The sequence below is a fragment of the Triturus cristatus genome, chromosome 10 (genome assembly GCF_964204655.1).
Source record: "Triturus cristatus chromosome 10, aTriCri1.1, whole genome shotgun sequence".
NCBI lineage: Eukaryota > Metazoa > Chordata > Amphibia > Caudata > Salamandridae > Triturus > Triturus cristatus.
In genome coordinates this window covers 1,191,675,330-1,191,702,694 of record NC_140593.1, presented here as the reverse complement: position 1 = coordinate 1,191,702,694, position 27,365 = coordinate 1,191,675,330, and the positions used below count along the sequence as shown (strand labels likewise).

Here is a 27,365-nt window from a genome sequence, read left to right as displayed (position 1 = left end):
GACTGCCTGTTGGGAAATGACCTTGAACACTCGGCGTGGAAGGAGGTCGAGTTCAGGGCCCACATGGGAATGTTGGGGACACCTGAGTGGACGTGTGCCAACACACGGTCCGTGACTGCCCGAAGAGGGAGTTCACAGAGGTTGAAGCCTGGGACAAAGGCCCAACCAGCTGCAGGAAAGGGTAAACGGGGTCAAGGGAAGCCTGCCCTGGCATTTGAACCCCCGAAGGTGGATGGGGCGACTGAAGTGGTCCCGGAGTCTACGGAGGGGGATGTAACTTCCCTGGAGGGCTTACCTACCCCTGCAGACTGGCAGGTGGAGGGAGGACCTACTAGGGAGGAGTTTTGTCGGGCCCAAAAGGAGTGTCCTACCCTTGAGGGTTTACGGCGGCAGGCCGAAGCCCAGGCATATACTGGGAAGATGGTCTCCTTTATAGCGAACCCAAGGCTCCGGTGCATGGATCATCCCGGGCCTTGGTAGTTCCCCAACGTTACCGAGCCTTCCTTTTGGGATTGGCTCACGAAATACCCTTGGCGGGACACTTGGGACAAGACAAGACCTTTGCTCGACTTGTCCCTCATTTCTACTGGCCTCAGATGAGGATTACGTCAGACACTTTTTGTAGGACGTGTGTAACCTGCCAAGCGAGTGGGAAAACAGGGGTGAAGCTGAAGGCTCCCCTGGAACCACTGCCTGTCATTGGCACCCCCTTTGAAAGGGTGGGCATCGACATTGTCGGGCCATTGGATCCACCAACGTCTGCCGGTCACAGGTTTATCCTGGTTCTGGTGGATCATGCCACCCGGTACCCAGAGGCTATCCCTCTGAGGACCATTACTGCACCTGCGGTGGCACGGGCCCTTATGGGAATTTTCACCCGGGTGGGATTCCCCAAGGTAGTTGTGTCGGACAGAGGTACCAACTTCATGTCGGCATATATGCGGGCTATGTGGAAAGAGTGTGGAGTCACTTACCGGTTCTCCACCCCTTATCACCCCCAGACCAATGGTCTGGTGGAAAGGTTTAACAAAACCTTAAAGGGCATGATCAGGAGTCTGCCCGAGAGCCTGCGGAGGAAATGGGACGTCCTCCTACCTTGTTTGCTGTTTTCCTACAGGGAGGTACTACAGAAGGGAGTGGGCTTCAGCCCTTTCGAGCTGTTGTACGGACACCCTGTGCGTGGACCCCTCAGCCTGGTGAAGGATGGATGGGAAAAGACTCCCAGAAAACTTCCCCCGGATGTGGTGAGCTACATGCTGGCCTTTCGTAGCCAAATGGCTAGGTTGTGGAAGCAAGCTTCTGAAAACCTAGAAGCCAGCCAGACGGTCATGAAGGAATGGTATGACCGAAATGCTCACCCGGTGGAGCTGGAGCCTGGCCAGAAGGTGTGCGTGATGGAACCTGGAGAGCTTAGCGCCCTCCAGGATCGCTGGTCAGGCCACTTTGAGGTGGTTGAGAAGAAGGGCAAGGTCACCTACGTGGTGGACCTCAAGACCCCCAGGCAGCCCCATCGGGTGCTCCATGTCAACCGCCTCAAGCCTCACCAAGAGAGACCCGAGGTCACTCTAATGATGGTGACTGATGGGTCAGAGGAAGAGGAAAGTGAACCTCTTCCTGATCTTTTTGCGTCCCAAGAGAAGGATGGGTCGGTGGAGGGAGTGATCCTCTCACCATCTCTAACTCCCGAACAACGGAAAGACTGCCGCCAAGTTCTGGAGCAGTTTGCTTCCTTGTTCTCGCTTATCCCGGGAAGGACTCATCTGTGTACCCATGATGTGGACACAGGGGACAGCCCACCTGTGAAGTCCAAGTCCTACCGACTGTCGGATAAGGTGAAGGCCAGCATCCATGGAGAAGTTACCAAGATGCTAGAGCTGGGAGTGATTGAGCCTTCAAGTAGTCCCTGGTCCAGTCCGGTGGTACTGGTACCCAAAGCTGCCCCGCCGGGCACTACCCCAGAACTCCGGTTCTGTGTGGATTATAGGGGACTGAATTCCGTGACAAAGACAGATGCTCATCCCATCCCGAGGGTGGATGAGCTCATTGACCGGTTGGGAGCTGCCCAATATCTCAGTACCTTTGACCTTACATCCGGGTACTGGCAGATCTCCCTGACAGATGGAGCCAAGGAAAGGTCAGCCTTCTCCACACCTGAGGGTCACTACCAGTTCTGTGTGATGCCCTTTGGGCTCAAGAACGCCCCTGCCACTTTCCAGCGGCTGGTGAACCAGGTCCTCTCCGGGATGGAGGCCTTTTCAGTTGCGTACCTGGATGACATCGCTGTCTTCAGCCGCAGCTGGGAGGACCATTTGTGTCACCTTCAGGCTGTCCTTCAGGCTTTGCAGCAGGCGGGTCTGACGATCAAGGCCAGTAAGTGCCAGATCGGGCAGGGGTCGGTAGTGTACCTCGGTCACTTGGTGGGCCGGGGCAAAGGTGCAACCCCTCCAGGCCAAGATCGAAACCATCATGGCCTGGGAACCCCCCAAGACTCAGACGGAGGTCCGAGCCTTCTTGAGCCTCACTGGCTACTACCGACGCTTCGTCAAGGGATACGGTACCATCGTGGCCCCCTTGACTGAGCTCACTTCCAAAAAGCACCCTCGACGAGTAATCTGGACCGAGGGGTGTCAACAAGCCTTTGACACCTTGAAAAAGGCAATGTGTGCGGCACCTGTTCTCAGGGCCCCTGACTTCTCCAAGGAGTTCATCGTCCAAACAGATGCGTCGGAGCATGGCATCGGGGCAGTGCTGTCGCAACTTACTGACGAGGGTCTGGACCAACCGGTGGTTTTCCTGTCTAGGAGACTACTCCCCCGGGAACAGAGGTGGAGTGCAATTGAGAGGGAGGCCTTTGCGGTGGTGTGGGCTCTGAAGAAGCTGCGGCCATATCTGTTTGGCTCGCACTTCCTGGTTCAGACCGACCACCGACCCCTCAGGTGGCTGATGCAGATGAGGGACGAGAATCCCAAGTTGTTGAGGTGGTCCATCTCCCTACAGGGAATGGACTTTAGGGTGGAACATCGCCCAGGAGTGGACCATGCCAACGCTGACGGTCTATCCGGGTATTTCCGCCTTAGTGTAGTGGACTCCCAAGGGGTTGGGTAGCTCTGCCCACTTTCAGCTGGGGGGGACGCGTGTTAGACCTGTCAGCCCTTTGGTGGTTCCCTCCTCAATTTTTTTCCTTTGTGTCCCTTCCCCTTCTCATTTTTTTCTGTCCACTATATATTTTTTGGTGTTAACGTAGAGGCCCTGGGTGCCCATCTTCACTAATTGAGGATGAGGCGCAAGGTGCTCCTCTAAAATGGAGGGTGAATGATATCTCCTCTACAAAATGGTGGCCTAAACTGTCACCTCAGAGCCTGGGCCATAGGCTGTCATGAGGGATTCCAGAACCTTCTGGGTCCCTCTGGCTAGTCAGGGCCCAGGCTATATATAGGGGTGAGGGGTGGCGGCCGTTTTAGGTAGATGGTGCGAGGTGAGGAGCCAGGAGGCAGGCACTTGCGTGGGGAGGTGGGTGCACTATAAGGGGGAATTGACCGTCCTTTGGGCCTGCTATTTCCCCCCTGGTTGACACCGCCCTCTATCTGGTGACCTGACCCGACCGGTAGCCTCTGTCCTTAGGGAACAAGCCGTCAAGAAGGGCTAATTGCCTAGCTAGGACCCCTGAAGGGCATAAAGATAGGGAGCTCCCTTCACCGGTCCAATGCCCTATGCCTCTGTGACTACCCGGAGCCCTGGAATGCCCAGACCTTGAAACTGACCGCTGTTCTGGGCGAGGTGGGGGAAGGGATCAGCGCCGTAGCCCAGGAGAACTGGCTGTGGAGATGGATTGCTCCTAAGCTGCAGATCGCCCTGTGACTTGGGCCGCCCCCGCTGAGGATTCCCTGAGGAGAATCGCTGTCCCTGTGTTTGGAGGGCGGCCCTCTGAGAGGGAGAGGCGTCGCTGAGGCTTCCTGTGGGCCGCGCTAGGCCGAAGCCAAACTCTCGCATCACCTGACAGGGGCGGGCTGCCAAACGCCGCCCCCGCTGTAGTGCCATTGGTTGGTTGGGCCGCGCCCCCGCCGTAGTGTCGTTGGCGGCTGCGGGCGCGGACCTCTGCAACCGCGAGGAAATCCCTGGAATCCAGCGGAGCTCCCAGGCCACGTCTGGCCCGTCCGGGAGCCCCGCGCCATCCCCCCTTCGACCCGGACATCGCCGGGATGGAGCCGAAGTGTGCACTGCCAGACCCGCGAGGGTCGAAGAATCAGGTCACCCCTGGGGGAGGCGGGCGGAAGGCCGGAGAGAGGCCCTGGACTCGCCCCTCCCCCGGGGAAGTGCTCCGTAAGCCGGGCGGGCCCACACTGATCCCGACGAGGGAGTAGACCGGTCCATGCCCTCTGCCCCTACAGGACTCGCTAAACGCTGGGTTAAGACTCTGACTGCTGGCCCAGGGCCCTTGGCCCCAACCCCTCCAAAGCGCCAGATTTGAAACGCTATGTTCCTGCGCCTTGGTTGAAGGGCCATATGTATAGCGCTACATTAAGTGGCCAGATTAGGAAGCGCTATTAAGTTACCAGGTGTAGCGTGAGGGTAGGAGCTATGATCCAGAGGCGCTAGTAATCTGCTGAGGGTAGCGCTGTGTCCACCTGCCATACTTTGAAGCATTATTAATTGTTGTGGGCAGCGCTAGGTTACTAGGGCCTGGTTTTCAGTGCTATCAAATTACTATATTGACAGTGCGATGTTCATGCTATGTGATGCATATTATTTATTGACCCTATTTAAAGTAGTGCCATGCTAAGTGCGGCCTTGTAATTAATGACAATCTTGACAGTGCAATGTTCATGCTATGTGATGCATATTATTTATTGACCCTATTTGAAGTAGTGCCCATGCTAAGTGCGGCCTTGTAATTAATGACAATCTTGACAGTGCAATGTTCATGCTATGTGATGCATATTATTTATTGACCCTATTTAAAGTAGTGCCCAGGCTAAGTACGGCCTATTATTTATTGACCCTTTACCAGGTAATGTCAGTATCATATGCGACTGTGTAGTTCTTCACTCAATTCAACATGCCAGGTCATTGTTATGTGCGGCACTAAAGCGACTGCCTCTATTCAAAGTGCTAAGCCGCTGCTGTGGGTCGTGTAATAATTGATTTGTTCTGAAGAGAAAAGAAAAGAAGAAACGAGAAATAAGGGAAGATAAAGTTTTCCCACCTTTTCCAACTTCTTGTTGTAGCGTCATTTTTTTTTTGGTGGTGGTGCGCTGGAGTGCGAGACGAGTGTGGTGCAAGCACAACATGTGAACGAGTATAGGCCTTCCCCCGTAAGCCAAGCTACCCCCGGATCTTAGGTCCAACAATGCCCTTCAAACAATTAAAAAGGACACTGACACTGCTCGTGCTCTTGGGTCGTTACAATTCAAAAAACAGCTTTTTCGAGGCGCAAGAGGATGTGGTTCCTCTTCTTCCTTTCGAGGAAATTCGAATCAGTACAGACAAACTCAGAACCGCTACTCCTCCCAGAATCAAGAGTCATACAGGCAACAACATTCTTCCAACTACAGGCAATACAGAGGAAAATCCTCTTATAGAGGAAAGGATTTCTCCAAGAAACAATGACTCTCACCACACACCGTCGCCAAATCCTCCCGCTTTTTCAAAACTTGGAGGTCGAATCTCTCACTTCTACTCCAAATGGTCACAAATTACTACCGATCAATGGGTTCTAGATATTGTGCGCAGGAGACATGCATTGGAATTAGTAAAGATTCCTCCCAATACTCCACCAAGAGGTCCCCCTCCTGCTCACCTAAAAGAACTCTTGAATCAGCTGAAAATTTTATTGAGAAAGGGCGCGATCGAAGTGGTGCCAAAACTACAGAAGGGCAGGGGGTTCTATTCAAGGTTTTTCCTCATACAGAAAAAGTCGGGAGAATGGCGTCCCATTTTGGATCTACGTGCTCTAAACAAGTACATCAAGACACAAACTTTTCGTATGTTATCCCTTCAAGAAGTACTCCCTTTTCTATCGCAAGGAGAGTTTATGACAACGTTAGATCTTCAAGATGCTTATTTTCATCTTCCCATACTGCCGAGACACAGAAAATTTCTCAGATTCAGAGTGGCCGGAAAGGATTTCCAATTCAAAGTTCTGCCATTCGGCCTTCGTTCTGCTCCCCGAGTGTTTACAAAGGTCCTTGCACCGGTGGCAGCTTACCTTCGTCTTCAAGGAGTGCAAATCTTTCCATACTTAGACGGCTGCCTACTGAAGGCAAAGTCGTTCGAACTAGCGTCCAAACAAACTCTGTTATGCAGGTCCCTCTTCCAATCTCTGGGCCTAACATTAAACATGGGAAAATCTCAGTTTCTTCCAGCTCAAAACAGACTGTTCTTGGGAGCCATTCTAGATACCAGGCAAGGGAAAGCTTTTGTGTCGCACGAAAGGCGTCAACGTCTTCGCAATCTAGCGACTTCTATCCATCTAAAAGAGTTTGTTTCTGTCCGACAGTTGAAATCTTTCCTAGGGATATTGTCCTCGTGCATTCCTCTAGTCCCTCACTGCCGCTTGAAAATGAGACCTGTCCAGGGTGAATTGGACAAACAGTGGGCTCAAGTCTCAGGAACTTTCAGCGACTTAGTAAGAGTCACACATCGACTAAAAAGAGCTCTTTTATGGTGGACTCACGAAGAAAATATCTCATCAGGACGTCCGTTTGTGGCGGACACTCCACTATTCACCCTCACAACCGATGCATCTCTAGAGGGTTGGGGCGCCCACTTACAAGGACTGACCGTGAAAGGCAAGTGGTCCGTTCAACAAAAGACAAGACACATCAACCTTTTAGAGTTACTGGCCATTTTTCTGGCTCTGAAGGCCTTCCGAACCATCATTCAAGGAAGCACGGTGTTGATCCGTACGGACAACACAACGTGCATGCACTACATCAACAAACAGGGAGGCACAAGGTCCGTCTTGTTGTCCCTTCAGGCTCAACAAATTTGGAATTGGGCGATTCAACATCACATCGTCCTCACAGCAGTTCATGTTCCGGGAGCGTTGAGCAATCTTGCGGATTCCTTAACCAGATCATCCACGACCAATCACGAATGGGAATTACACCAACCCATTCTGGATCACATTTTTCAACTATGGGGTCCCCCAAATCTGGATCTGTTCGCAACATATTTGAACCGCAAATGCCTGTTCTACGCAAGTTGGCTTCCCCAACCAAAGTCATGCGGTAATGCCTTTTTGATGAACTGGTCAAAAATATGTGCCTACGCTTTTCCACCAATACCTCTAGTCCCCAAGGTTCTGCGGAAAATGAGGAAAGAACCCTGTCACATTATTCTTATAGCCCCCCGGTGGCCTCTACAAATCTGGTTCACGGAACTACTGCTCCTGTCTCAGTGCGACCCGATCATTCTTCGCCCTCTTCCGAATCTTTTGACCATGGAACACGGCCAAATCTGTCATCCCGATTCTGCATCTCTTCATTTAGCGGCTTGGAACCTGAACACTAGGAGTTTGTAAATTTGGACATTCCTTTAGATTGCAGAGAAGTCTTGGCTAAGGCTAGAGCACCTTCAATGGTGAAAGCATATAAACTCAAATGGAAAAGATTCTGTCTATGGTGCAATGAAGCTCAAGTACATCCTATACATTCCAAACAACTTTTGCCTTTCTTTTTGCACCCAGCGAAATCAGGCCTCTCATACTCTACCCTTAAGGTTTTCCTAGCAGCAATCTCACGATTCCGACAAGATGGCTCTAACTCACTTTACTCGTCAAGAGTAATTCAACAATTTTTCAAAGGTCTTTTTCGAATGTTTCCTCCGATACCTCGGCCACCTCCAGCTTGGCATCTAAACATTGTATTGGCACAGCTCATGAAACCACCATTTGAGCCAATCCATAAAGTCAGTCTCAAATATATTACTTGGAACACTTCTCTACTCCTGGCTCTGACTTCCTCCCGCCGGGTTAGTGACTTGCAGGCGTTTACTACTAAACCACCTTTTCTCCAAATGACTAAAGACTCTGTCCTGCTCCGCACCAATCCGGCCTTTATCCCCAAGGTTCCATCGGATTTCCACCTCAATGAGCCGGTTGTTTTAAAAACATTTTTTCCAAATCCTCAAACTCCCGCAGAGAAAACGCTTCATTCTTTGGATGTCAAAAGATGTCTCAAATTTTACCTTCAGAGAACAGCTACTATTCGTAAGAATGACCAACTCTTTGTGGCTTACGGACGGATGCAAAAGGGTCATCCGGTCACCAAACAAACTATAGCACGCTGGATATCTTCTACTATTGCCTTTTGCCATCAATAAGCGGGAAAACCACTTGCATCAAACGTTCTAGCGCATTCCACCAGGAAGGTTTCTTCTTCTACTGCGCTATTTGCTAGGGTACCTCTTCAATACATCTGCAGAGCTGCAACATGGTCCAGCAGACACACCTTTACGAGACACTACTGTCTGGATGCTGCAGATAACACGGACACGGCTGTGGGACAGGCAGTCCTTCGTAATCTTTTTAAATAAAGATGAGCCTCTGATGCTTCCCTCCTCCTGTATACAAGGTACATTTATTATGTATTTATTTATATATATATATATATATTTATTTATATATATATTATATTATATTATATTATATTATATTATATTTTAAATGCCTATAGTCTTTTGCACTGGGTATTGCTATTGCTTTGATTCTTATGTACCTTGTATTATTCTGATATCACTGCTCACTACTCTTATTCAAGCATGTGAATCTATGAAAGACACCCCAATACTGGAGAAGAACAAAAGTTACTTACCTGTAAACTATGGTTCTCCAGTATTGGTGTCTTTCATAGATTCACATGCGACCCACCCACCTCCCCTCAGAGGCTCCCATCGTGTATTTGACTTTTATGTCACACTTGTGCTACGAAAATCTGAGGGCCTGAGCCTCTAGGGAGAGGGTTCTAGAGGGTGCGGACGCCTGATTGGCTGGATTTTGGACTAAAATATAATGACAGTAATATGTTATAGATGTGACAAACTGTCTATCCATAAAAACTCTATGGTTTTACTTTCTTTTATGCCTATTAGGCTTATGTTATTACTACATTGCTATGTTATGTACCGTGGGACTCCCACTTCGACGACAGGGAATATTCAAGCATGTGAATCTATGAAAGACTCCCCTGATCCAGAAGTGGTCCAGACGTGTGTTTGATGCACAGAAAGATGGATGAACAGCTTTGAAAGGATGAAACCTCTATGCATTTGTCTGTTCATTTAATTATTAATATTTTATGTATACGTACAATTATGACTCCAATGGGGGTGTGTGTGTGTGTGTGTGTGTGTGTTAGTGTGTGTGTGTTAGATATAGGCAAATCCATCACTGAGGGGACTCAATTTTCATGAGTAATGAAATCCAAAGAATCAAGTGATCTATGTTGCATGTGGAGGTAAACCACACTGTATCGTGCTGCGCACGTGCATTGCGTTATTTAGAACTTGAAAGGAACTATGTACATTTGTGGAAAAACTAAATATCTTTTCACATTTGGGCAATCCGTAACTCTTCAAAATGATGTTATTATGGTGGACTTTGGGAAATAATGTCACACTTGTGCATTGTTTTCACCAGAATATCATAAATTTGAGTAACCTTTAATATGGAACAAAGTCTGTAACAATAGAGTCGCAAATGCCAGCTTTAACCTCTACTATTTTCTTCCTTAAGGGCCAGATGTACAACCATTTTTGTATGCGCAAATGGCTTTGCGAACCCGTTTACGCATGCAAAAATAGCATAGGGAATGTACAAACCCTATTTTGCGAGTCGCAATTTTTTGCGACTCGCAAAATAGGGTTTCGCGACTCGCTATTAGGAAGGGACATTCCCTTCGTAATAGCGAGCGCAACCCCAATGTAAGAATGTTTTGTGTCCACAATTCCTGGTGCAAAGCACTCACAAAAGGGAAGAGCTCCCCAGGGGATCCCTTCCCCTTAGCAAATGCATGGGACCACTGCCTACCCTTAAAAAATTAAATAAAAACGTTTCAATTTTTTTTTTTTTTAATGCAGCCCGTTTTCTTTTAAGTTAAACGGGCTGCATTAAAAAAAAACTGCTTAATTTAAAAGAAGTCCCAGACATTGTGGTCTACTGAGCCCAGCAGGCCCCCATACCTAGGAGGGCCTGCCATTCCCAATGGGGTCGCAAACTGCGATAGGCTCATTAATATTCATGAGCGTCTCAATTTGTGACCCCATTGGGAATCACTAATAGTGTGGAATACACTGTTGTACATTGGAAATATCGTCTTGCAAATTGCGAGCCGCAAAAAACTCGCAATTTGCGAGCTGCTATTTCCACAGTTGTACATCTGGCCCTAAGTTTCCAGGTTTGTTTTATGTTCATGGTTTTAAAATTCAGGGAAATAACATTTACTCTAGGTATAAATGATACAGCCTAATGCTTACCTTTTCAGAGCAGTGCATAATCTAACATCTTCTCTAGAACACTGATGCTCTTGCTTTTTTTATTATTGTTCCCTTAAATTCTTTCTTTGCCTTTTCTGTTTACTTAGTGCAGTTTAGCTGCCGCTTTTTTTTAAAATATCTTGAAAGAGTGAAGCCTATTGTTTTCATCTGATATGGCCTCCAGTTTTTAAATACTCTTCACTGGCATGAAGATGGGCAGACAATGGATACTTTAAGAGTTGTCCTGCATGCCTGATGAAATGACACTAGACTGGCCTCCTGTCACCGGGAGCTGCGGTTTCATTTGAGAGAAGTTCTGCCTAACTAGGATCAGAAGTTTCTGATAGAACAGAAGAAAATCTATAACTCAAACCTGACACCACCACCTTTGCTCTCTCCTATCTCTTGAAATACCCTCTGATACCCAGCAGATTCTCTCCGAAGAGGCTTCTGTGTGCCCCCTACCAGCGTACACCAGATTACGCTTAACATTTACACCTTCTTTTTTTGCCAAGAACTACTTAGTTGAAAAGCCTTCTTCGACGTCCAGATCATATTCACTGTGGAGATCACCGTTGATGGTGAAACCTTTCTTATTCACCCTATTGACAGTGAACAGGTTTTTACTATTGTCAAGATCTGTAACATGGATGCCATCATTGAGACAATCCTCCGCGAGGTGCTTTGTAACATTGTGAATATACGTCGTAGTGATGATTCCCTACCCATTGCCAGAAGGATAGGCACCTACTGCAGTCCTACCAGAGGACATCCTGTGGACTTGAAAACAGAGCCAGAGCCATGATACGCCTGTGTATATGTCACCTGCCAGACGGACGCACTGCACCAGATGCAAAGGGGGCATCTAGAGCCAGAATACCCTTTGGCATACTCCATCTGCGATATTCTGAACTTCACTTGAAGGGTTGTTGTCTTAGCATTGTGATCGCCGTAAGTGACTAAACCTTATGCCGCAGATGCTGTGACTTCTATTGCTGACTTTAAAGAAGGCAGAGGAGAGGAAGGTTGTTCCAAACTCTTCTTCACATTTCCAGGCATTTGACATACAAAATGATGGAGCGTGCAACTGCACCTACATACTATGTGTTGTTATTGACGAACCTCCCAGAACAGGCTGTGCCTGTCTTCTTGACTCCATCACTGTCCTGGAATGGACCAGCATTCAGGTGCCTTTTCTTAAGTTTCTTTGTACAGCTTTCCAAGGACAGCAAAAAGATTAACCTAATTGGTTAGAAGGATTTTGAGATGCGAACCATGACCATGTTTGCAGCCAGATGTACAGCCCTGCATGGATTGTTGCATCTTGTTCAAAATCTTCCTGTAGTGAAAAAAGTAGAAGGCATTGGATGTACTCGCCATAGGGCAGGTTGTTTCTAATCGCATTAACAAGGTAGCAGCAAACCTCTTAAATCTAGCAGCCAAAGAGATAGCGCAGGGTGTCTCTGGCAGAAGGTTTTCTAGTCTGTGCTGAACAGCTCAGGGACCGGAGACTCAGTAGAAATCCATACATTTGCTCCGCTCTTGAATATCCTGTTTGACAATCAGACGGATGAGGAAATTAATCAATAGAAACCAGACTCTCTATTGTGTTGGAGAGGAAGAAACACTTGAAGTTCACCACAAATAGGTACATTTTATGCATGTACAGGTATTTATGCTACAGGTGATACCTTCTATATGTTCCACATATGCACACCCCAAAAAGAGCTGAGTCCATGTCCATCTCAGCTCCCCAACTGACTTGTTGTGGAACCTCACTCATCTGGAACACTTGCATCATACATTCAGGCATATTTTTCACTGCATAGCCCTCTCCAGCTCTGCCTGAGCCCCCCACAGCACAGGTACCCTCCCCGCAGGACACCCCGTCTCTGCACCCCTAGAGCCCCTCCTGCTCCCCTCTCGACACTGACCCCACCCAGGACTCACATTCAGTCAATCAGCCAAGATGCCCATAACGCTTCTCACACAGGATTCACTGCACATTCTAATCCCACAGGCCTTCGTTGACACAGGCATGTTGCTATACTAGGATTGTTTGGGAAGGTGATAGGCGTGCCTGCTACTTTCCCTAGATCTTGTAACATGTCCGGTTGGCCCTCTTCCGACAGATTAGTGGTGTCATTTAATTCACTCTACTTTTGCAGGCATCAAACTGGCCTTGGAAGTCATTCTGGCCTCATTGTAGCTGTGGATTTGGATTTTTTTCGTTAGACCTGGTGCTAGTTTGAGATTCTTGTGTAAGTTGATAGGCCTTCTTTAACATCGCTACTATAGCTCACTAAGGCTTTCTACTGTGACAGACTTCTGGGAGCACTCGTGTTTAAAATGCATGATTTCAGCACTTTTTTCTCGTTGGTGTAGGTAATCATTGATGTTTTCTTTATTCTTTCTTTGACTGGATTCTTACTCGTTTTTCTGACCACCCGCCCGTGTGGTGTGTTAAACATGCTACTCCTTTCATTCCCGGAACACTGCTTTGATTGGTTGTTGTAACCTTTTTAATCCTGACAATCATTAATTCTCATCCGGTAATTGATTCCCCATTGGAGGGACCATTTCAGCTTGTCTGTATTTTACTGCGGTCTCACGTGCAAATTTGGTACATATTTGTGAATATATATTTTTGTATGGGTGCTCCTTCTTTCATTACGCCCTGAAGAGGCCTATAATCTAAAGGCCCAAACACGTCGACATCCCACCTCTGAGGTCTCTGGAAGGCCTGGATTGTTGAATGTACTGAACACACTGTGTGTCTTGCTAAGACCTAAAGATTTTGCTTGTAAATGCCCACTGACCCCAGAGACTATCATTCAGAGTGATTGTACAGACATTTTATGCACAGCCTCTCACAAATAAATACGTGGGAGATAGGAGTCTTCTTTATCAGGATGAGATTTAGTTCTGTTTTGAGTTTTGTAATGTCTTGTCCTATTTTGTGAAATCTATGTTCATAGAAAAATTGTATGTTTTATGTTTGATGTATCATGATTTGCTGTTACTCTATTTTTAGTCTGGATCAAGTATGAATTCTTGAGAGATCCAATAAAAGAAAGATCTCGAAATAATCGAGCTGTGTCATTGATTAATTAATGTAATCATTAGAATTAAGAATAATTGCATCTGTTCCTGCTTCTCATTTGTTTCTTTTTCCTTCGTCGACACAGAAAGCACAAGCACTCAAAGCATGTCTAGATGCAACACATCTACCCCCTTTCCTGAAGACACGCAATCCACACTGACAACCATCCCCATTTTACAGTGTCCGGACAGCTATGATCTCTGAATTATCAACCTCGGGCTCAGATTTACACGACTTCAAACACTAGACTCCAGTTCATACAAATGCACAGCAACCTCACGTAAATACACGACTAACCAAACACAAAACTAACACTTCCAGGGCTTGCTCACCGTCAAACAAAAACATCAGTGCTAGGACCCCATGCCCTTGAGGGTCCCATACAACACAACTATGGAATGCATGGAAATAATGCACTTCATGGTTGCAGCTTCACCACTGCTGCATCCACGGCCACCAAGGCTCACTCGTATTATAGCAGAACCACTGACCAGGAGCTCCTTACCCCACCCTGACACAAGCAAACACGACATCACAACAGAAACAGATAACACTGGCTCCCCATCCCTGCAGTCCAGCAAGACCCTCTCACGTCCAAAAACAACTATTAATCATGAGCTCCATGCCACACCTGATACAAGCAAACAACACATCACAACAGAAACAAATATCACTGGCTTCCCATCCCTGCAGTCCATCAAGAACCACTCACGTCCAAAAACAACTATTAACGATGAGCTCCATGCCACACGTGATACAAGCCAACAAAGTAACACAACAGAAACAAATATCACTGGCTTCCCATCCCTGCAGTCCATCAAGAACCACTCACGTCCAAAAACAACTATTAACCATGAGCTCCATGCCACACGTGATACAAGCCAACAAAGTAACACAACAGAAACCAATATCACTGGCTTCCCATCCCTGCAGGCCATCAAGAACCACTCACGTCCAAAAACAACTATTAACCATGAGCTCCATGCCACACCTGATACGAAGCAAACAAAACATCACAACAGAAACAAATATCACTGGCTTCCCATCCCTGCAGTCCATCAAGAACCACTCACGTCCAAAAACAACTATTAACCATGAGCTCCATGCCACACGTGATACAAGCCAACAAAGTAACACAACAGAAACCAATATCACTGGCTTCCCATCCCTGCAGGCCATCAAGAACCACTCACGTCCAAAAACAACTATTAACCATGAGCTCCATGCCACACCTGATACGAAGCAAACAAAACATCACAACAGAAACAAATATCACTGGCTTCCCATCCCTGCAGTCCATCAAGAACCACTCACGTCCAAAAACAACTATTAACCATGAGCTCCATGCCACACGTGATACAAGCCAACAAAGTAACACAACAGAAACCAATATCACTGGCTTCCCATCCCTGCAGGCCATCAAGAACCACTCACGTCCAAAAACAACTATTAACCATGAGCTCCATGCCACACCTGATACGAAGCAAACAAAACATCACAACAGAAACAAATATCACTGGCTTCCCATCCCTGCAGTCCATCAAGAACCACTCACGTCCAAAAACAACTATTAACCATGAGCTCCATGCCACACGTGATACAAGCCAACAAAGTAACACAACAGAAACCAATATCACTGGCTTCCCATCCCTGCAGGCCATCAAGAACCACTCACGTCCAAAAACAACTATTAACCATGAGCTCCATGCCACACCTGATACGAAGCAAACAAAACATCACAACAGAAACAAATATCACTGGCTTCCCATCCCTGCAGTCCATCAAGAACCACTCACGTCCAAAAACAACTATTAACCATGAGCTCCATGCCACACGTGATACAAGCCAACAAAGTAACACAACAGAAACCAATATCACTGGCTTCCCATCCCTGCAGGCCATCAAGAACCACTCACGTCCAAAAACAACTATTAACCATGAGCTCCATGCCACACCTGATACGAAGCAAACAAAACATCACAACAGAAACAAATATCACTGGCTTCCCATCCCTGCAGTCCATCAAGAACCACTCACGTCCAAAAACAACTATTAACCATGAGCTCCATGCCACACGTGATACAAGCCAACAAAGTAACACAACAGAAACAAATATCACTGGCTTCCCATCCCTGCAGTCCAGCAAGACCCTCTCACGTCCCAAAACAACTATTAACCATGAGCTCCATGCCACACTTGATATAAGCAAACAAAACCTCACAGCAGAAACAAATATCACTGGCTTCCCATCCCTGCAGTTCAGCAAGACCCTCTTGCGTCCAAAAACAACTATTAACCATGAGCTCCATGCCACACCTGATACAAGCAAACAAAACATCACAACAGAAACAAATATCACTGGCTTCCCATCCCTGCAGTCCATCAATACCCACTCGCTTCCAAGAACAACTATTAACCATAAGCTCCATGCCACACCTGACACAAGCAAGCATGGCGTGATGTCAGGCCCCATGCCCACACCTGGCACAAGCAAGCATAGCATGATGTCAGGCCCCAAGCCCACACCTGGCACAAGCAAGCATAGCGTGATGTCAGGCCCAAAGCCCACACCTGGCACAAGCAAGCATAGCTTGAGGTCAGGCCCCAAGCCCACACCTGGCACAAGCAAGCATAGCATGATGTCAGGCCCCATGCTTACACCTGACACAAGCAAGCATGATGTGATGTCAAGCCCCAAGCCCACACCTGACACAAGCAAGCCTAGCATGTCAGGCCCCAAGCCCACACATGGCACAAACAAGCATAGCTTGAGATCAGACCCCTAGCCCTCACCTGGTACAAGTAGGCATAGCTTGAGGTCAGGCCCCAAGCCTACGCCTGGAACAAACATGCATAGCGTGATGTCAGGCCCCAGACCCACACCTGACACAAGCAAGCATAGCGTGATGTCAAGCCCCAGACCCACACCTGGCACAAGCAAGCATAGTGTGATGTCAGGCCCCAAGCCCACACCTGGCACAAGCAAGCATGGCATGATGTCAGGCCCTAAGCCCACACATGAGGTATAAGACCAACTTAACTATGGGGCTCAGTGCATGGATGTGAAAAACGTCCTCAAGATGATTGAAACAAGACAGGAAGAATAGTCCCATGAATCAGTAGCACAGTGATATACAACCATCCTCTTTAGGCGGAGCACTGCCTTTCAGGAAAGAAATGTCACTGTGTGTTATTAGTGATGGGAAATTGACTGCAACCCAAGTCCATACAATGCCACCTACGAGAAATCAAAATCACTGCGATAGATCCTTTCTTTCCTTCCTGTGATCTCAAGCACTGGCGGTCTCTGCACAAGTCCTGTTCAAATTGAACACTGCATCATCCTCGGTTTTGACCTGCTTGAAAGAATTCTAATGAAACTACACAGGATTCAGAGAGCGGTTCCAACATCACAAACTGAGGAGCATTTTACACTCCGAGTCTCGACTCTTTCACTCGCCCCATGGGTTACGCTTGCCGGTCAGGCATAAGATCACTTAGCTTCGTAGGGCCGTCCATTCAGTCATACATAGGTGTAGGAAGGTGGATATCTGACTATGGTTACCCCCAACTTTTTGCCTAGTGTTTAGCTGGTTTTTCGACTTAGTTGGCCTGAGATCCTGCCATTCAGGGTCTCAGGCTGTCTGCTCTCTCTTTAAAATGGACTCCATGTACCCTAGGTACATACCCAATTAGTAAGGATCACCTTATTGGACCCTGTACAGTGTACCCTAGGTAACCAGGGCATAGGTGTACCCTAGGCCTCCCAGGGGCTGCAGCATGTATTATGCCACCCCTGGTCTGGCCTTCCAATCAGACACAACTGGCTGATCGCTCAGCTGGGGCAAGGTCGTGTAATCACCCCTTGCTTAGATATAGTATACCTATATCTACCCTTATATATAGACACATGTGTACCTATCAGCCACTCCTATGGCAGGCCTTAACAATCCTGGAGGCAGAGTGCTTGGTAATATGTGAGATGGTGCTCTAGCATGAGCTGAGCCTGTCTGCAGCTTTCGGAACCATGTCCTTATAGCTGTTCTATGATATAGCCTACCATATACTCTTAAAGTGCCTTATAATCTTAAACGGTTATGGTAACTCTGGTTTGGCTTTATCAAAACATGTCGTGTAAGGTGTCTAACACTTTGGAATAATACCCCCATACCATTTCTGGTGATGAGGATATTATTCCTCCCTTCTAGAGGGAGAGACATGTTAAAATCCTACTTTGCTGTTTAACTCTCACCAAAGCCTCAGCATCACAAAATGGATGCTGCTGCCACAGACACGAGTCTGACCTCCTGCTGCTAGGAGCCCTCCCAGCCAGGGAGGCCTGGACAATAGGTTTCCTGCTTGGAGAGGTGCTAGCACATCCCCAGACAGACTTTAGTGTATTGGGGCAGGGAGGGCTGAAAGGAATGAGACATGCCTGGGGCACACAAGGTGTCCCATGCATAGTCCAGTTCAAACCGGTGCTGGGGCACTCCAGCCCCAGCTCTGGCGCGAAACTGGACAAAGGAAAGGGGGTGTAGCCACTCCCCTTCCTGGTCCCACCCATAAAAGGGACCTTGCAGGTAGCCCACCCCACTAGCCCAGTATATTAGTAGCTAGTTGGGCCCTGCTAAAATTAGATTTATCCTGAACCTGCATCTTGAACAGAAACTCTGGACCTTCGACATTCTACGAAAGAAGAAGACTGAAGAATCTCCCTTGTAGCCAAGGAGTGGCTACCCTGTGCAAACAGGCACCATCAAGAGACTTAGCCCTTTGCTTTGCTGAAGTCCTACGAGGGACCGACTGCAGAGCCCGACCAGAGCCTTGACTTCCAGACTTCTCCGACCCTGATCCACATCCACAGCCGAGCTGAGATCCGTGGAGGCGACGAGAGACGTGGGACCGGCTACCTGGGAAAAGTGGCGAGTATCTTACAGCGCATCTTCTGAGGCACCCTCGAAGTTGTGCACCAGGGATTGAGAAGCCCCAACCCCAAGCATCATCTGCACCGAAGATCAGCCCCTCACACTCCACGAGTCCTGAGTGGGGCCCTTCTGCATTTTCCTGCTTGCCGCGTCTGTCCGGTTGCTTGCCCGTGGGATAGCGGCCTTTGTGACGACACCTTTTAATTTCCGCTGCTGGTTTGGCTCCTCCAGACTGGCTCTTGCTCCTCTGCAAAAGAGAAGCACCCCAGAACTTCCTGGTCTGCCACAGAAGCAAGTCCTCCTTTCTTCGTGGGTTCCGCTTGCCAAGGCTTGGTGAGTCCTAGTTCGACTTCGACGCCGCCGACAGCAAGAGCCTTCGTGGGACAGCTCGCCTCCTGGTCCTGGTCGTCCTCGACGCCTCCTGATACCCGTGGCTGCTGCGACAAGCTTCACCTCTCACCTGCAATCTTCACGACATCGCCTGGTTCCTTCCTGGTTCCACGTGGCCACTGGCTAGTGACCCAGACTCTGTCCCTTCTGCTTGCAGGTATCCTTCCTTCTTGATCCCGGCCTTGGGATCCACCGGACACTCTTCACTGACAGCCTGTCAGCATCTTTCCTTCAGGCATCCATAGGAGTCCACGACGAAACCCGACGCAAGTTCACACCTCGGCACCCGCAGCCCGTGGGCTAGGTAACTTGGGTACTCCGGTGCTCATCAGGGTATTGACTATCCTAGTGTCTAAGTGTCAAGTCTCGACTTCCTAGTTACTCCAGAAGTGTCCTAAATCTTATTAATTCTAAACTGTACTATTCCTATCGATTATACTCATTACGCGTGAGTGTTTCCACTCTGCACCTGAATCCCGTGGGCCTCCCACTTCCTAACAGTTGGTAGTGTAGTGTAGCCCCAGCGATTCCCTAGGCCTAGGCCTATTCTATTTCCGTGACAGTGGTCCTTATACCACTTCTTTAGTATATGGTTTGCGTGGCCCCTAGGGCCTAACTGTATTACTTACCTGTGTGACTTAATGTATGCTTGAATAAGACTGTGTTGTACTTACCTCAAATCTCATAAAGAGTGCTGAGGGTTTGACTAGAATAAATACACTTTATTTTAAATATATATCTGTTGTGGTGTCCTTTCATTTGGTATTCAAGAGATTATATATGGTATCACAGCTGGCTTCACATGCCATTCAGAGTTTAGCCTAAGACTGCTCTTGTCCATGCTACCACTAGGATAGCTGGTCTATAAGGTTGACTTTACAACCAATCACCATAAGGGTTGTTTGGACTGATACAAGGTGTACACTAGAATTAGTGACATCATATATCAGGCCAACTTCTCACATTGGTGAGCAGCGGTTGGGATCTGAGCTTGCTGTTGTAATACCATTGTAATCTTGAGATACTAAATTGAAAGATCACACAGATATTGTTTAGGTACATAGAACATAGTTTAAAAATACTTAAGTCCTACTGGACTTAGTTGTTGTAGGTTGAAGGGCCTAGCACACCCTTACTACAACTACTAGTAAGGTTTAGTAGATACAACTAGTGTAGGTAGGTGCACACACCACACCCTCACTAGAATCATGTCCCTGAATGGAGATCACACTGATACTCCCTCAGGAGAGGAGAATCCTAGACAGATTCCCTCTAGATATGATGCATTCACTTTCCAGGAGATGAGACAACTGTGTACCCCCAGGAGATTAAAACAGGGTTCCAACCCTACCCTTAGACAGCTAGTGGAGCTTCTGGAGGCCTATGATGCTGAAAGAGCTGCCAAGTATGGTGCCATAGCTGTAGATAAGGCCTCCCCTCCACAGAAGAGACCCCTGACTTAACTGATACAGATGAGTCAGAAGAGACCTCAGAGGAAGAGTGAGGTAGCAAGACCCCAGTCAGAAACTTAGTCAGGCTAACTTAAGCTTACATGGGAGCTTGCATGGGAGCTTCCCTTACAGGCCCCCAAGTAATCTTAAAAAGAGAGATAGAAGGGGTAGATCTCCCTCAGGGGACTCTCTCCACTCCTATCACTCAAGAAGCTCCAATGCTTCATCCCACAGGGGGATGACTTCTCCCCAGAGGAGAGAGCATGAGGCCAGAATGAAGGAAGCCAAACTGAGGATTGAAAGGGAAGAACTTGCCCTTGCCAAAGAGAAGCTTGCTCTGGCCAGAGCGCAAAAATTGTGTGGGTCAGAACCCACTGGTGGCAGCAACATTCCTAGAGATAGGGATAGGTCTTATGACCATAGAAACCTAAGCAAGATAGTCCCCCCATATCAGAATGGGGATGACCTCCACAAGTGGATGACTTCTTTGGAGAGGGCCTGCAAAGTACAGCAGGTACCCCAGAGTCAGTGGGCAGCTATCTTGTGGCTCTCCTTTTCTGACAAAGGTAGAGACGAGCTCCTCACAGTTAGTGATGAGGATGCTGACAATTACAAAGTCCTGAAGAGTGCTCTGATAGATGGGTTTGGCTTAACCACTGAGCAATATAGGTTGTTGTTCAGAGACACCCAGAAGACACAGACACAGGACTGGTCTGATTTTGTGGATTGTGCCACTAAGGCTTTGGAGGGTTGGTTAACTGGCAGCAAGGTGCAGGACTATACAGGCTTGTACAACTTGATTATGAGGGAGCAGATCCTTAGTAATTGTCAGAACCAGCTTCTCCATCAACACCTGGTAGACTCAGATTTGACCTCTCCCCAAGAATTGGGAAAGAGGGCAGATAAACGGGTCAGGACAATGATTAGGCCTAAAAATCAGGGTGGTGACCAAAAGAAAGATACCACCAAGCCTCAAGAGAAGGGTGGGGATACAACAAAAGAGAAATCTTCCTCGGGGCCCCAAAACTCCAGACAGGGTGGTGGGTCCCAAGCTCCCTCCTCTACCACAGTTAAAAAGCCTTACTGCCATGAATGTAAAATTCCTGGGCATTGGAAAACTGACAGCAGTTGCCCAAAGGCTAAAAACAAAACTGTTCCTCCAATTACTCCTGTACCACCACCTATTACTGTCAGCAGTAATCCCCCAGGAGGTGGGAGTGCCCCCAAAAATTTGGTTGGGTTTTCTTGGGGAAAACAGGGGGACCCTGGCTTAGCCAATTCCCCTACAGCAGCTACTCTTATCTGTGATGGTGGCATGGGGTTTGCCAACTTCACTGCCTGTCCCAACACTTTGGGTAGGTACAGACAGGCGCCCTACATCAATGCTAGAAAAGCTGAGGCCTACAGAGACACTGGAGCTAGCATCACTATGGTGGCCCATAGGCTAGTTCCCTCTGAGCAGCTTTTGCCTGGTTTCTCATACCAGGTAACTAACATTGATGGCAAACAGAACAGTCATCCCATGGCAGAGGTATGTCTCAGCTGGGGAGGTGTCACTGGCCCTAAAAGGGTGGCAGTGTCCCCAACCTTGCCTGTAGACTGCTTACTGGGGAATGACTTAGAACTCTCAGCTTGGGCTGGAGTTGAACAAGACACCCATTCTAAAATGGTAGGCCTTTCGCAAAAGGGTAGTGGGGTTGTGCCAGCCACAACCCCTGTCCAAGTAGATTTCCTCCCTGAAAAGGTTGGAAGGGCAGTGGTAGCCACAGCCCAGGCAAAGACAGACTTCCCTGTAGAGATTGGTAGAGCTGTGACAGTCACAGCTCAAACCCAAACTGAGTGCCTCCCTGAAAAGGTTGGCAAGGCTGTAATGGTCTCAGCCCATACTCAGACTGACATAGGTGTAGTGAAGCCTGAAACTATGGATCACTCCACACAAACAGAGAGTAGTGGGGAGGAAGAAAAGTCTCCCTCTCCCCAGACATTAGGAAAAGGTCAGCCTCCTCAGGGATCTGACCTCACCCCTTGTGAAGGAACTGCCCCAGAGGTAGCCAGGCCTGGCCTGGCAGAGCCTCTGATGTCAGTGGCCCCTTCCAAGGTGGGACCCAGTCTGGTGCAGGTAGCCTGCCTCTCTCTACCCTGCCTCAGTCAGCCCAGGGCTGCAGAGGTCAGGGAGGCCAGTGGACCCCAAGATGGCCCCTGTCCACAAGAACCCCCCCATCAAAAGAGTGAGGATTGCCTGGCTAGTAGCCCTATCCAGGTGATGGTTAAAAACATTCCTGAGGGATCCCCTTTACAGGTAGTTAGGGACCTCCCCCAGAGGGATTCTGTTGGGCACAGGCAAACATGGGACCTTAGGGCCCCAAACCTGACCTGTCCCTCCAGTAAGCCCACAAAAGGGACCCAGCCTCCAGCTTTAGGTAGCCAGAGGCTGACCCTGAGAGCACAGTGCAACTCAGTTAAAGAAAGAAAGGCATCCATAGTGGAGGATGATTGGAGGAAGCTGAGGCCTCACTTTGAGGACCCTCACTTCAGTACTCCATCTCAACACCAGCCTTTTACTTTGCAAAGACACACCAAAGGTAGAGATTCCCTAAGGTGGAGACCCTATGGTGCCTTTAGGGTGAGGAATTGCTTAGTGGACCATGAGACAGGGGGTAACCATGCCAGTGCTGGTTCTTCCTTATATGGCCACTTAGGCAATAGAGGCTTACCTTGTCAAGGACAGCCTTATCTCCTTTCGTTTCGGGGGGGGGGGGGGTTGTGTAGGAAGGTGGATATCTGACTATGGTTACCCCCAACTTTTTGCCTAGTGTTTAGCTGGTTTTTCGACTTAGTTGGCCTGAGATCCTGCCATTCAGGGTCTCAGGCTGTCTGCTCTCTCTTTAAAATGGACTCCATGTACCCTAGGTACATACCCAATTGGTAAGGATCACCTTATTGGACCCTGTACAATGTACCCTAGGTACCCAGGGCATAGGTGTACCCTAGGCCTCCCAGGGGCTGCAGCATGTATTATGCCACCCCTGGTCTGGCCTTCCAATCAGACACAACTGGCTGATCGCTCAGCTGGGGCAAGGTCGTGTAATCACCCCTTGCTTAGATATAGTATACCTATATCTACCCTTATATATAGACACATGTGTACCTATCAGCCACTCCTATGGCAGGCCTTAAGAATCCTAGAGGCAGAGTGCTTGGTAACATGTGAGATGTTGCTCTAGCATGAGCTGAGCCTGTCTGCAGCTTTCGGAACCATGTCCTTATAGCTGTTCTATGATATAGCCTACCATATACTCTTAAAGTGCCTTATAATCTTAAACGGTTATGGTAACTCTGGTTTGGCTTTATCAAAACATGTCGTGTAAGGTGTCTAACACTTTGGAATAATACCCCCATACCATTTCTGGTGATGAGGATATTATTCCTCCCTTCTAGAGGGAGAGACATGTTAAAATCCTACTTTGCTGTTTAACTCTCACCAAAGCCTCAGCATCACAAAATGGATGCTGCTGCCACAGACACGAGTCTGACCTCCTGCTGCTGAGAGCACTCCCAGCCAGGGAGGCCTGGACAATAGGTTTCCTGCTTGGGGAGGTGCTAGCCCCTCCCCAGACAGACTTTAGTGTATTGGGGCAGGGAGGGCTGAAAGGAATGAGACATGCCTGGGGCACACAAGGTGTCCCATGCATAGTCCAGTTCAAACCGGTGCTGGGGCACTCCAGCCCCAGCTCTGGCGCGAAACTGGACAAAGGAAAGGGGGTGTAGCCACTCCCCTTCCTGGTCCCACCCATAGGAGGGACCTTGCAGGTAGCCCAGCCCACTAGCCCAGTATATTAGTAGCTAGTTGGGCCCTGCTAAAATTAGATTTATCCTGAACCTGCATCTTGAACAGAAACTCTGGACCTTCGACATTCTACGAAAGAAGAAGACTGAAGAATCTCCCTTGTAGCCAAGGAGTGGCTACCCTGTGCAAACAGGCACCATCAAGAGACTTAGCCCTTTGCTTTGCTGAAGTCCTACGAGGGACCGACTGCAGAGCCCGACCAGAGCCTTGACTTCCAGACTTCTCCGACCCTGATCCACATCCACAGCCGAGCTGAGATCCGTGGAGGTGACGAGAGACGTGGGACCGGCTACCTGGGAAAAGTGGCGAGTATCTTACAGCGCATCTTCTGAGGCACCCTCGAAGTTGTGCACCAGGGATTGAGAAGCCCCAACCCCAAGCATCATCTGCACCGAAGATCAGCCCCTCACACTCCACGAGTCCTGAGTGGGGCCCTTCTGCATTTTCCTGCTTGCCGCGTCTGTCCGGTTGCTTGCCCGTGGGATAGCGGCCTTTGTGACGACACCTTTTAATTTCCGCTGCTGGTTTGGCTCCTCCAGACTGGCTCTTGCTCCTCTGCAAAAGAGAAGCACCCCAGAACTTCCTGGTCTGCCACAGAAGCAAGTCCTCCTTTCTTCGTGGGTTCCGCTTGCCAAGGCTTGGTGAGTCCTAATTCGACTTCGCCGCCGCCGACAGCAAGAGCCTTCATGGGACAGCTCGCCTCCTGGTCCTGGTCGTCCTCGATGCCTCCTGATACCCGTGGCTGCTGCGACAAGGTTCACCTCTCACCTGCAATCTTCACGACATCGCCTGGTTCCTTCCTGGTTCCACGTGGTCACTGGCTAGTGACCCAGACTCTGTCCCTTCTGCTTGCAGGTATCCTTCCTTCTTGATCCCGGCCTTGGGATCCACCGGACACTCTTCACTGACTGCCTGTCAGCATCTTTCCTTCAGGCATCCATAGGAGTCCACGACGAAACCCGACGCAAGTTCACACCTAGGCACCCGCAGCCCGTGGGCTAGGTAACTTGGGTACTCCGGTGCTCATCAGGGTATTGACTATCCTAGTGTCTAAGTTTCAAGTCTCGACTTCCTAGTTACTCCAGAAGTGTCCTAAATCTTATTAATTCTAAACTGTACTATTCCTATCGATTATACGCCTTACGCGTGAGTGTTTCCACTCTGCACCTGAATCCCGTGGGCCTCCCACTTCCTAACAGTTGGTAGTGTAGTGTAGCCCCAGCGATTCCCTAGGCCTATTCTATTTCCGTGACAGTGGTCCTTATACCACTTCTTTAGTATATGGTTTGCGTGGCCCCTAGGGCCTAACTGTATTACTTACCTGTGTGACTTAATGTATGCTTGAATAAGACTGTGTTGTACTTACCTCGAATCTCATAAAGAGTGCTGAGGGTTTGACTAGAATAAATACACTTTATTTTATATATATATATATGTTGTGGTGTCCTTTCATTTGGTATTCAAGGTATTATATATGGTATCACAGCTGGCTTCACATGCCATTCAGAGTTTAGCCTAAGACTGCTCTTGTCCATGCTACCACTAGGATAGCTGGTCTATAAGGTTGACTTTACAACCAATCACCATAAGGGTTGTTTGGACTGATACACGGTGTACACTAGAATTAGTGACATCATATATCAGGCCAACTTCTCACAATATGTTTCAGGAAAGTCCTCAAAACGTATCTACTTTGTGAAGTATTTATTTTATTACTCTGGCATTTGAACTTTTTCTTACTGTTTCAGTGTTTCTTTAGTGCCAATATTTGTCTCTCGGATGACCTTGTGCTCTAGAAGATTAAATGGAAGATAGAATGGAGTAAGAAATAACAATGTACAACTGGGCTCCCCACTTTAGCAGCTTGCGAAGACTCACCTTGTAGCGAAACCATAAGGAAGGCACTCCATACTTCCACTTTATATACAACACTACAAACATCACCACAACCTAGCGTGGCCCTTCATGGCTCCGTCAGCAAATTTGACAGACTAACTTTTTCAATTAAAACTGCTATACTTTGCCAAACATAAGGAGTGAAAAGTACAAAGCTATCTACCTCCTTCCGTGACACAGCATTTATAGCTAACATATGACGAGCGGTGAGCTTTGTAATATCTATTTAAGTAATATTTATATAGAAGGCGCCTCAATTAAAACCATTTGTTTAGATACACATATCTGAGTGTTCTCAGTCTCATTCAGTTTCACTCACCACTCATGGCTCCCACTCACACTACGTGTTGGAATGTGTGTACTGTTAATTTCTAGATGTATTGATCTAGTCAATAAGCACAGCACTGGGACTCTCGAAGCCTCTTCAATGGGTCCTTATTCCGGGGGATAACAACACCCCTCTCCACAAGGGTATTTCTTATTAGTTACATACGTGGTGGAGAAAACCTGCCTGCCTACAATTGTGCAGGAAAAATATTTGTGTGCAAACAAAAGGGGGAGGGGGGGGGTGAATTCTAACTCTTCACTTACCTTCTTGTTGGAAACAACAAAGTTTGGGGTAAGCCACTGTCTTATGCCACTAACAATCTATGCACACCCTACCTGAAGGTCAGTTTCAACATGGCTTAATACTTTCATACTCCGAAAGGAAACCAAAGGTTAAAAATGTGTAAGACTAGCCTACAAAGACAATGCCCCTTTTCTGTCACTTGATTTATTTTTAACTGGGTCTTTCAAAGTGTGATCTATATATTTGCAAAGAAATAAACAGTAACTGATCATCTGTTGTTTTGCATCTGCAGGGCAGTGGGTTGCATCTTCGGAGAGCTCCTTAATAATTCACCCCTCTTCCCTGGGGAGAATGACATTGAGCAGCTGTGCTGTGTGCTTCAGGTCCTTGGGACACCCAACGAGAAGATCTGGCCGGTACGTGAGAAGGATACCATGTTTGGGGTGTATTCTGCATTTTATATTCTAGGGCACTTCTGTTATGAGCCAAGAAAGGGGGGAGGGGGGACTGGAACAGGGTTTGTCCTGCTCCTTCCAATCTGGGCTGAGGAGAGTCAACGAGTGTGCCCCCACCCCAAAGAGAATAATGCGCGTTTTTTCTTTTTTTTCTTTTCTTTTCATTGAACAGTTGTGATAGTACAATGAAAGGCCGTGAGGCCACATAACCATGAAATACAGCGGTAAAAGGACAAATGACCATCTCGTACAAT

At 48.1% G+C, this 27,365-nt stretch overlaps 1 protein-coding gene across 1 annotated transcript in view; it reads left to right on the top strand.

Annotated features, from left to right (window-relative positions):
* CDK20 (cyclin dependent kinase 20) overlaps positions 1 to 27,365 on the top strand; it is a 203,006-nt gene that overhangs the window by 156,525 nt on the left and 19,116 nt on the right. The window contains exon 7 of the mRNA XM_085629606.1: positions 26,949 to 27,072. Within this exon, the coding sequence (XP_085485732.1) occupies positions 26,949 to 27,072 (124 nt within the window). The remainder of the gene's footprint in view (positions 1 to 26,948; positions 27,073 to 27,365) is intronic.